The following is an 11,587-nucleotide window of genomic DNA, read 5'->3' on the forward strand; positions in this document are numbered from 1 at the left end:
GTGATTAAATATTTTCTGCTGATAAGAGATATCCTGTGAAATTCCTTTTATTCTGTTTGTGACCTTTTCTTTTTGTGATTGGTTTGTTTGTGGGGTTTTTGTGTTGTTGTGGATGGGTGTTGCTTTGGATTTTTTTTTATTGGGTTTGAGGTTTTAATTTTTTTGTTGAGTTTTGGGTTTTCCCTATTGAACTGCCTTTCTTCTGATGCACAAGTTTTTCCTGCCCTTTCTTGTGGCTTGCTTGGCACCTGATGGCAAGATAAATTTACCCAAATAAGTCATCTTGCCCAATTATGTTTTGCAGTCACCATTAGCTAGATGAGTTCAGTCACAGACTCCCTGCAAATTGGCAGCATCCACAAAGGAATTGAAAGTACATTTCATGCCCTTTTAGACACAATAGAAATATTCCACAGTGGTGGCCAAGGGCTGGTCACTGAGGGATGTCACCAGGGCGTGGCTGCCAAGAGGACTCTGTACCATGGATGACATCTGACCCTCATTGTTCAGCCAAACTCCCACCCAGCCCATGTTTCATTCCTTCAGCTCAGCTCTCTCCAGTCTGGCTCTGAGGAGACCACAGCAGACCCTGTCCCAGGCCTGACTGAACTCTGGGCACACAACATCCCCTTCTTTTCCCTCCCACGTGGATTCTGCAGTCCCTGCCCTGTCCTGCCAGTGCCTGGAATGGCTGCAGGAGGATTTGTCATATCCCCTTCCCTGCTGAGCCTGACCAGGCTATGACTCTCCCAGTCCCCCTCCCTGCCCTGTTTTCAGACTGGTTCCATGTCTGCCCTTCCCAAGTGCCCAGGACCCTCTGGGATGGCTCTGGCCTTTCCAAGGATTTTGAGAGAGGTCCCACAGTGAAACTGCCCAGCCTTCTCAACACCCCTGACACCAAAGGCCTTTTCCACACCCCTCAGTTCCAGGTCAGTGCCCAGAACACAGCACAGCCCAGTCCAGGTCCTCGGGCTGGTTCAGAAGGGAGGAAGCTCTGATTTCTCCCCACAGACCCTCACTTTATCCAGTGTCTCTCTGTGTGGTCTATGGCTGCCCTGAGCATTTTTCCCAGGAGCCTCCGTGCCTGGATATTTCTCTCTATGCTGTCCTAACCACAACCCAGCAAAGAATTCAGGTGGTTTGCCAGAGGTCATTCCTCTTGAGTGAAGTGGTCTCAAGGCATTGTTTGTGCCACTGGAATTGTGCCACCCCTGGGTGCTGCTAATGGTGTTTGTGCTCACTGGGGTTCCTCTCCCCTCACACACAAGATGCACTGCTGAGATCTCCTCAGTACAGAGCAAACATGGCCTGCTGGCCTGGTCACTTGGTGTCCCTCCGTGCAGGGACAAACAACCTCCTGCAGGTGGGGAGAGGCCAGTGCTGGCAATGGTGGTTGCAGGGGGTTGCGGGGACTGGTGTGTAACAATTGCCCTGGGGCACCTTCCCAGGCTGCTCCAGAACAAAGACACCGCCCAGGCCCTGCTCTGCTGCTGCCTCAGGTCCATGCCAGGAGCTCTGGCTGTGCCAGGACATTGCTGTGAGCCCCTCCTGCACGCTGCCCCAGGCACTGGGCTTTGCTGTGCCAGGGCATTCCTGGAGCACATTGCTGACAGAGCTCTGGAGGGGAGCAAAGCCTCCCTACCTTGCCCTCAGGAGATGCCCTTTGCTGATGGAGCTGCTGTGCTGGAGCCCAGCTGTGTCCCAGCAGTGCCCATGGCTTGGCCCTGCCTGTGGCCACAACAGGGACACGCAGCAGGACAGTGACCAAGCTTCCAGAGCACTCTGGCCTTACAGCCACAGCAGGGCTGGGAAGGACAGGCTGGAGTTGGGCAGGGCAGATGTGGGAAGGGCCAGAGTCATTGTCCCTGGCTGTGCTGCTGTGCTGGAAGTCTCTTCCTTCCACCTCTGCTCACAGGCACTGCCCCTGTGGGGACAGAGAAGGGCTCAGGAAGAATCCTGGATAGATAGGTTGGGGCAGGCACTTGTTTTTATTTAAATGCCAAGGGACTGAGCCTCTTGCAAGTCTTCGTGTTTAAAAAAAAAGGCAGATATTATTGTAGGAATGCAAAGACTAATACTACATTTTGTGAGAAATATTATTTCTCACATTTTTATTTTGTGAGAAATATTACAACAATAGAAAAGGTACCATAGTAAAAAAAAAGACAGTGGAAAAAAGGCTGAGATTGTAAAGAGTTATATTCTGAAGACTCTGTAGCAGAAAAGGGAATTTATTTCTTCTGAAGTTGCAGTCACCAGCTTTCCCAAGGCATCCTTGAGCTCCTGGTTCCTCAGGCTGTAGATAAGGGGATTCAGGGCTGGAGGCACCACCGAGTACAGAACTGACAAGGTCAGATCCAGGGATGGGGAGGAGATGGAGGGGGGCTTTAGGTAGGCAAAGGCTGCAGTGCTGAGAAACAGGGAGACCACGACCAGGTGAGGGAGGCAGGTGGAAAAGGCTTTGTGCCGTCCCTGCTCAGAGGGAATCCTCAGCACAGCCCTGAAGATCTGCACATAAGAGAAAACCATGAACACAAAACAAGCAAAAAATAGAAGAGCACTTAGCACAATGAGCCCAAGTTCCCTGAGGTAGGATTTGCAGCAGGAGAGTGTGAGGATCTGGGGCACTTCACAGAAGAACTGGCCCAGGGCATTGCCATGGCACAGGGGCAGGGAAAATGTATTGGCTGTGTGCATGAGAGCATTGAGAAAGGCACTGGCCCAGGCAGCTGCTGCCATGTGGGCACAAGCTCTGCTGCCCAGGAGGGTCCCGTAGTGCAGGGGTTTGCAGATGGACACATAGCGGTCGTAGCACATGACAGTTAAAAGGGAAAATTCTGCTGGCATGAAAAAGGCAAAGAAAAACACTTGAGCAGCACATCCTGAGTAGGAGATGGTCCTGGTGTGCCAGAGGGAATTGTGCATGGCTTTGGGGACAGTGGTGCAGATGGAGCCCAGGTCACTGAGGGCCAGGTTGAGCAGGAAGAAGAACATGGGCGTGTGCAGGTGGTGGCCGCAGGCTACTGATGATGAGGCCGTTGCCCAGGAGGGCAGCCAGGGAGATGCCCAGCAAGAGGCAGAAGTGCAGGAGCTGCAGCTGCCGCGTGTCTGCCAATGCCAGCAGGAGGAAGTGCCTGATAGAGCTGCTGTTGGACATTTCTTCATTCTAGAAATTTTGAGATGTTCAAAGACAACATTGACAATTTGGACAAAGTACCTTGAGTCAATCCTATGCTATTTTCTTACATAGGCACTCAAAATTGCTTCTCTTTCTTTGGGGAAATATCATTCACCTATTTATTTTCAGTGTAGCTTTGGGCTACTAAGTAACTGTGTGTTTTTTAGAAGGGACAGAAGTCCTGTTCTTAGCATTGCTCTCAGGCTGAACACTGGGGAGCCGAGAGGGAAACAGGGCTCCCTGTGCCCCAGTGCACTCAGACCTGCTGGGCCAACACAGGTGCCCTTTGCTCATTTCACCTTTTTCTAGTAACGGATGTACAAATTTAAAACTGCGTTTAAAAATAATGTGGCTTTTTAGAAGACTCTAGTTTCAAAATCAATCTCTCCAACTCATCTCTCTCCCTATGCAGCTGGACATGGAGGGATGCAAAGGGTTGATCTGGCTCTCTGGTGCCTGCAGTTGTGCCTACTGGGAGCTGTTTCTCTCTATCCAAGCCTTGTCCCTGCCAGTGCTGCCAGAGCCCAGCCCAGCCCTGGGGGCTCAGCTCTGCCCTGCAGACCCCTCCCAGCACAGGGCATTGCCCAGGGGCATCTCCCTGGCACCAGGGCCTTAAGGCAAAGCAGACAAACAGAGATGCTGCAAGCCAAGGTGCTGCTGCTGCTGTCTGTAGGGAGAGGAGGCTGAGGAAGCACTGTCTGAGGGAGATCTGAGCCCCATCTGCTGATGGCCATGGTGACAGTGCAGGAATCTCAATGACACAGACAAAGCTGACAGCCCCTTTCCCTTCCCTTGAGGAGAAAGCTGAGAGCAGCCCTGGCCATGCAGCACCATCTCCACAGCAGGAGGAATCTGCCCTGATGGGGGTGGCTCCTTCCACCTTCAACTTCTCCCCTGCAGCGTCCATGGGGAGCTGCCAGGCAGGCTGAGAGCTGCCCCTGGCAGGTGGCACATGCCCTGGGCTGGCCAAGAGCCCTGAGGGCTGCAGGAGCTGCTCTGCAGGACAGCCCTGGGCAGCCCTGGCTGCAGCCCCAGCTTCACCTGCTGCAGCCATCCCTGGCAGCAGGAGCCGTCCTGCCCTGTCCCTCTGATGGTGCCCAGGGCAGCCCCGCTCTGCAGCACATCCTTCTCCTCCTCCTGCTCCTGTGCCACAGAGAAACTGCGAGAGTCCTCCTGACACATCCCCCAGGCTGTGGGGTGTGCTGGCTTCAGGAGATCCCTCCAGAAGCACAGGGGACATTGCCCTGCACCCACACACTCACCATGCAGAGGGCTGTGAAGATCTTTCCCCAAGTGAAGTCTCAGCTCAATGTCTTCCCAATCCTGATTGCCTTCAGCCTGTCTCTGCCTGGCTCCTGTCCCCTCAGTGCCTGCAGGCAGAGCCCTCAGACCTGCTGGGCTGGGAGAGGAGCTGGTCCTGGGAAGAGCTGTTCCTTTAAAGCTCAGCAGCACAGACACAGCACAAGGACATTAATGAGCCTGTAGGGGATTTGGTGTTGTTTACATCAAACTCAGTCCCTCAGAGAGTGTTCAAAAAACTTCTCAAGAACTCAAACTTAAATTGAAACTCTGAAGTTTTCCAAGTTTTAATGGGTCCCACTGTGGGACATGACTGGGAAAGTGTCCCCAGATTCCAGTCAGAGCAGAACACTGGAGGCAGTGATGGAAGCTGGGGACAAGCAAGGCAAAGGTGTCTCTGGTGCTGAGCACACCTGGATGTGTTTCAGGAATGCAAAGGGCCAAGGCCTGAGCCCCAGCCCCTGGCCAGGCAGATCCTGTCCCTCTTTCCTTGCTCAGGGCTCTTGCCGGGATGGGCACTGGCATGTGGGGATGTGCAATGGCAAGGGCAGGAGCATGGGGTGGCCCCTGCCAGGCTGCTGAGCAGGGACAAGGAGGCAATGAGGCCCCAGGCCTGCAAGGGTCACTTGTCCCCTCGTGGCCTCAGGCCCAGGCCCAGCAGCCATGGCCAAAGTGCTGCCCGAGGTGGCTCTGGCAGGGCTGTCTTGCAGCTGCTGCCCATCCCTGTGCCCTGTGCAGCCCAGGCTGTGCCACGGTGTCCCTGCACTGCGTCTCTGTCCCTGCAGGCTCTGGGAACAGGTTCCCCTATAACTTCTGGAGACATACCTTGGCATAATGGAATGTTGTCCACATGGATGGCTACAGAACACCAAAACAAAAATTCTCATCCTTTTTTTTCTGAATATATAGGATCATAAGTCCCTGTAGTATCCTTTGGTAGTTTGCATTATAATGAAACTGACCTTTCTAAAAAGAAGGTTGTCCTTCTTTTTGTGTTATATCTAATACAAAGGTAAAAATAATTAGGAATGATTTTAGGCATTGGAATTCATGACCATAGCACTCCAGGAAGGGGCAAGTTAGAATCCATGCATTTTTCAATACAACTATTGTTCTGGAAGCTTGAAACATAACTGAAGAGGACAACTGGGAAATGACTTTGTTCTGAAGCCTTATGGTGCTTCTTTTTTAAGAAATTCATGTGTAAAATTATAACTAACCTGATGTCACTTGTATTTTTAGAGGAAAAAATGGGTAATTAAGGGTAACTAAGGCCTATCCATAAGACATTCTGTAAATCTTTAGATTATTGAGCCCCAAAGGATAAGTTATCATGGTATACCTTGATAAAGGTATCAACTTTATCAACACCATGTGGACCACCCCTTATCTGGCTTTTGGACACTCAACTTTTCAGCTACCTCATACAGACATGTTCATACACACAGACAAGTGTGCAAAAACATTTCTCATCTGACTCCACCAGATCCCACTGGCTCTGCACAGCAGTCAGAAAATACACATTGAGTCTAATGAGGAAACAGGGTACTGTGAAACAGTGCAGGGACCAGGTGCAAGGCAGGGCCTTAGAAGCACACTGATCAGCATTTGTCAGCATCTGTCAGCATGACTGACACCACTTATTGTATTATTCCTCTATTTTCCTATGTCTATTTCTCTCCAAACCACCTTGATCCCTCCCTTTTCCTTCTTTGGTTCTTCCCCTAACATTCCATATTAAGTCTAGTGAAATTCAAAAATGCTGCTTCCTTGCACCCCAATATTAACCCTGTAAGACTAGGCAGTAATACCAGCCATTCTGCAAAGCCATCTGGAGAGCCACTCTGCTGACTCATGGTGATAAGTTCTCATCCCAGACCATGAGGCTGAGGCTCTCCTGGAACATCTGGGAATGTTTGTATTTATGTATTTATAAATGTATTTTTTAATTTAATGTATTTTGTTTATTTATTTATTTAGCATCTTTTACCATGGTCCCCATGTTCCATATGGTATACCATGTCCCCTGCTACAGAAGACTCCAGTATCACTGCTCTTACTTTCAAAATGAAGGTAATACTGAATAAACTTCTGTCCTTCAGTGGAACCAAACTAATGACAGAGGTATGATGTGAACCTCTCCTAGTCACCTTATGTTACAGTGATAGATAGGGGTGTTGGACAAATAATATCTCCCAAGGCTGCAGCCATCTTTTTGCAATGTGGAAGTTGGTCTTGGACCACATAAGCCATGTTGTAAAACTCATCCCCTGGCTGCCCCACCTGGCTGGCCCCTTCCTTTGCTGATAGCTCTGCCTCCTGCCTGCCTCTGCCTGCCCACACAAAGCCTTGGACTGACCCAGACTCCTTCTGGGGAATGTGTTGCACCACAGCCCTGCCCTGGGAGCAAAGTTCCTTTCTCTTTGTTCCCAGTCTGGGCCTCACCAGCTGCCCTTGGCATTGATGTTTTCCTTTTTCAGGCTGTTCTCTACCATGTCAAAAGGCTCCACCATCTCTGAAACCACCCTTCAATAGCTCCCAAGGCTCTCCTCTGCTGTCCTCAGTCTCCACGCCACTGAACACAGAGCTCCTCTGTCCCTGTATAGTGCTCATGTGCTTGAGGCCATGGGCGCCTGGACAAGAAGGACGGTTCTTTTCTACAGGAAGGAACCCACAGAGCCCCAGGGTTTTGAAGGCAGATCAGAGGCATTCACCAGAGGCCAAGGACATCCAGACCTGTTTCCCTTGGGAACATTTGTCTGGGAGCAATCCTTGGGTACACAGAGTTTGGGAGGCCGAATCCCAGTTTTGTCCATGGGCACCTGGACAAGAGGGACAGTTCTCTTCCACAGGAAGGAAAGTACAGAGCCCCAGTGTTTCACAGGCAGATGAGAGGTGGCCCTCAGGGAGCCAAGGGAACCTAGACAGTCCTGGCAGCTTTTGTCTGGGAGCTGTCCTTGGATATAAAGAATTTTGGAGGCGGATTCCCGGTTTTGGCTATGGACACCTGGACTTGAAAGATGTTTTTCCATGGAAAGAAAAGCTTGGCCCCCTCCATGGTTTTGAAGGCAGAAGAGAGGTGACCCCCAAGATGCCAAGGCCATCCAAAGCTTTCTGTTCTGCAGGTTTCATATGGGAACAATCTTTGGATTGAATGAAATATGGAGGTAGAATCCCAGTTTCAGTCATGAACCCCTGGAGGAGGAGAGTTCTTTCCCACAGGAAGGAAAGCAAGAACTCCAGAATTTTTAGGGGTAGATGAGAAGCAGACCTCAACATGCCAAGATCAGCTGGACAAGTCAAGCCAACCAGATCTGTTCCATGTTCTTGGATCCATGGGGCCCTGCAATATGACAATTGCCCCTTGTTTCCATGAGGCCGTGTTGTAGTATTACAACTGATCTTTGTTCCCATAAGGCCTAGCAATACCACAATGGTCTCCTTGGCTCTGCAGTGGCACAACGGCCCCTTGCTTCCATGAGACCCTGTAGTGTCACAAAGAGCTCCTTTGTTCCACAGGGCCCCGCAGAGCCCCTTGATTCAACAAGGCCTCAAAGTGCCAGAATGGTCTCCAGGATTCCATGAGGCCCTGCAGTGTCGCAAGGGTGCCTTGGCTCCATGAAGCCCTGAAGTACGGAATGGCCCATTGATTCCATTGGGCTCCTCACTGTTACATCAGTTCTTAGTTCCACCGAGACCTGCAGTGTCACAATGGTCTCCTTGGTTCCCCAGAGTCAGAATATTCCTGTGGTCTCATGGAGCCTCACTACCATCTCCTTGATTCCATGAGGCCCTGCCGTGCTACAATGAGCCCTTGGTTAAACGAGGCCCTGCAGTGTCACAATGGCCCCTTGGTTCCAGTGAGTCCTGAAGTGTCATAATGGTCTCTGTGGTTCCATGAGGCCCCAGAATCTCACAATGGACTTTTGGTTCCATACAGTTCCATACTGCAAACAAGAGTGCCCTTGGTTCCACAGCATCATAAGTGACCCTTTGTTCCATGAGGTGCCTGGACTCCACAGCCTCTCAGAGAGCCCTGTCCTCCTCAAGGTCCCCAACAGCCCTCCATGGCCCCTCAGAGCCCCTCATGGCCCCTAAAAACTCCCCCTGGTCCCTCATGGTCCCTCACAGCCGCAGGCGTGGGCCTCCTCCCAAAGAGGAAGGGGTCAAGCCCTGCTTGTTCTGCTTTTGTTTCGGTCCCTTCACAGCCACGAGCAAAGAAAGGCTGAAATGGGCCTTTTCCCCAGCGTTTCCCTCGGGGTTAATTGCGGGCTGAAGCCCTGTGCTGGCCCTGGCCCGAGCGCCACCATCCCTGCAGCCACCCGGCATTTGCTGTCCCCCCGTGTCCGTTCCCTGTCCCCGAGTCCCGCCCGGCTCTGGCAGCAGCAGCAGCCGCAGCGCAGGGGGCGCCGGCCCGGCCCAGCCGGGGGTCCCGGCCAGGAGCAGCAGCAGCGCCGGCCCCTTCCCGCCTGCTCCTGCCTCGGCTCCCAAGGTCTTTTTCCAGCTCAGTTCTGGACTAGAGCAGCCAGCACCCACACACAGCCCTGACTGCTCAGGGCCCGCCTGTGCTGCCCTGAGCCAGCCCTCAGAGAAAGAAAGGATCAGGTTCCAGCGCTGTTTTCAGCACTGTTTTACTCACCCCGAGGTGACAGGAGGAGGCTGCTGCTGCCTTTGCCTTGGGAATTGGAGATCCTGGCTGCTCTTGTCACTCTTCTGCTTGCCACTTGAAATTTATCTGTAAAACTGCAATTGCCTTTTTTGATCAGTGCTACCCAGAGTGCTTTTGTGATGGTGAATGTGGGAATCCTTAAAACCAGAGGGTTTTGGGAAAGCTGCAAAATGCAGGCCTCAGAGACAGCAGAACTGTGATTACAGCTAAGTGGTAGCCATAAGATTTGTCAGCAGAAAAGTTATATTAGAAATAGAAAGCAAGGAGAAATAGAACAATGGTTTTTGTATTAACTCTTGGTAGAATAACTCCCTAAGCTACAGAAAAGTGTATCTAGTGAGATATTAGGAAGTTGTAAGCTTGAGCTCTGTGTATTGTGTTTTAAGGCTTACAAGCAGGTATTGTATTTGAAATAAGCAAGCATTGTTTTAACCAAAGGTACCTGTGCTTATACTGGTTGGATAGAACTACCGTCAATATGCTTTTGATTTGTGGGATTGGTAAAAAACTTTTAAAATAAGTTGTAACATTGAGTTGTCTGCTGTTGAGGACACGAGCTGCTGGCATCATCCCATTCTCATAACCACATAATGAGACTGATGCTGGAAAATAAACAGCTCCAGACACGTTCCTCAGCAGTCCCGTCCTGTTGGTGATTTGTACACAGCTCCCAACCAGCAATAGGTGAACTCAGGCTTTTGGTCCCAGGCGTCATGAATAGCAGATCTTGAAATGATCTCAAGTCCCTGAGCACTAAGTCAAGGAGAATTAAAGGAGCCACACACACCACATTTGCAGTGCTCAAACACAGACTTGTTACTGCTGCTGCTGCTGAAATAGAATCAACTGACAGAGGCCATCACAGAAATTGCCTCTGGAGTGTCAAATCAAATGAAAAAATCCACCAGGAGAAAGAGAAACCAGAACTTCTTGACTCCATTGCTTTTTCTGAGCAGCAGCAAATGGAGATGCGCAGAGGTATTTCCAGCTGCTGCTGATCCCAGCTGGAGCCCAGCCTGCTGCCCAGGCCCAGCGGGAAGCTGAGCCCAGCCCAGGGAGCTCCCGCAGTGTTGGGAGCTCAGCACACGCGGGGCCAGGCCCAGAGCCCTGGGCACGGCCGCCCATTGCAGGGCAGTGGCGCAGACGGAATATCCTGCGGCCCAAACCTCCTGCTCCTGCCACACAGCGCCAGCCTTCTCCCCCTCCTCCTCCTCTCCCAGCACGGCACAAATTCCAGCTCAGAGGAAGCTGCCCCAGAGAGGGCTCAGGCTCCTGGGTCAGCCTCAGTGTCCTACAGAGGAACAGGGCATTTTTCAGGCACTTCCACAAGCTCAGGGTTCCCATTTTATGAGGAATCTGGGATGAAAGTGGCTTTGTTAAGAAGGACAAATCAGAGGAAATGGATTGGAAATTATTAAGAAAAATGACCCTTTGAACAGGCAAAGCTCACTAAGTCATTCCCTGAATTTTTCCTTTTCACATTCTTTCAGTCATCTCCTGAGAGGTCCAGCCTGCTCTGGTGGCTTTCATGAACTGACTGTAACTCTTGATTTATATCTCTGCATGAGATGTAGAAGCAACTGAACTGAACACTGAAACAAACTCTGTCAGTCCATTTTCACGTTCTAGATCACTTTCAAGATGTCCATAGGGGTGTTGGAATTATTATCACACAACTCTCCATTTCTGGCTGCAGGCTCTGGAGATTCTTTCTCTGCATTCAGTCAGGCTTATATTCCCTAACAATTCCTGAAAGGCCCTCATGTTTTCTTAGTGTAGAACAGTAACAATTAAAACCTTACCAATGGCACAAGTGCCCAGCCCACAAGGAAAAGAAATAACCCGCTGTAAAGTTCCTCAAACATTTCTCCTGCTTTGCTGCAAGAGTCATGCTGCACGCACGGTGCGGAAAGCCAAAAACAAAACAATGAACCAGCTTAGCTCAGGTGTTAGACAAGTTAGTAAAGTATATGGATTTGCTCCTACAGGATATAAATTCAGTGTTATCTTATTGACAGCCCTCAATCCAGTACTATCAATTATTGGGCTGATTCCTTCTTTATCTTCCTTTTGAGGGTACTACTCAATTCTCACTGGTTGTGTTCTTTCCTTAAGCTTGATTACCATGGGGGGCATTTTCAGTCTCCTTGGTACAGCAGTGGCCCATATCCTTGAAAACACTTATTTACTTATTCTAATATCTCCTTACTAATGTCTTTCCTAATTTCAGTGTCTGTTAATGTTAAGTCTAACCTCTTTATATCATTTGCCTCCAGAGTAACCTTTCTCATTTGAGAATGTTTAGCAAATTGAGCAAATTGTGCAAAAGCTTCTAAGTACTCATAGTAGGCACCTTACTTTAAAGGTTTGCAAAAGTATGCCTTCTCAGACTGGCAAGTTGTTCAGTTGTTCCCCACACTACAACATAAACATTCTCCACA

At 50.3% G+C, this 11,587-nt stretch overlaps 1 protein-coding gene across 1 annotated transcript; it reads right to left on the reverse strand.

The window, feature by feature from the left end:
- Positions 1-2,196: 2,196 nt before the first annotated feature.
- Positions 2,197-2,994, reverse strand: LOC141726164 (olfactory receptor 14J1-like). The gene has a single exon (XM_074530577.1). The coding sequence runs from the start codon at positions 2,992-2,994 to the stop codon at positions 2,197-2,199; it is 798 nt and encodes a 265-aa protein (XP_074386678.1).
- Between the last annotated feature and the right edge of the window lie 8,593 nt (positions 2,995-11,587).

This window comes from Zonotrichia albicollis, chromosome 33 (genome assembly GCF_047830755.1).
Source record: "Zonotrichia albicollis isolate bZonAlb1 chromosome 33, bZonAlb1.hap1, whole genome shotgun sequence".
NCBI lineage: Eukaryota > Metazoa > Chordata > Aves > Passeriformes > Passerellidae > Zonotrichia > Zonotrichia albicollis.

Coding starts and splice junctions, on each gene's coding strand:
- LOC141726164 (XM_074530577.1), bottom strand. CDS start 2,994: ATGTTCTTCTTCCTGCTCAACCTGGCCCTCAGTGACCTGGGCTCCATC.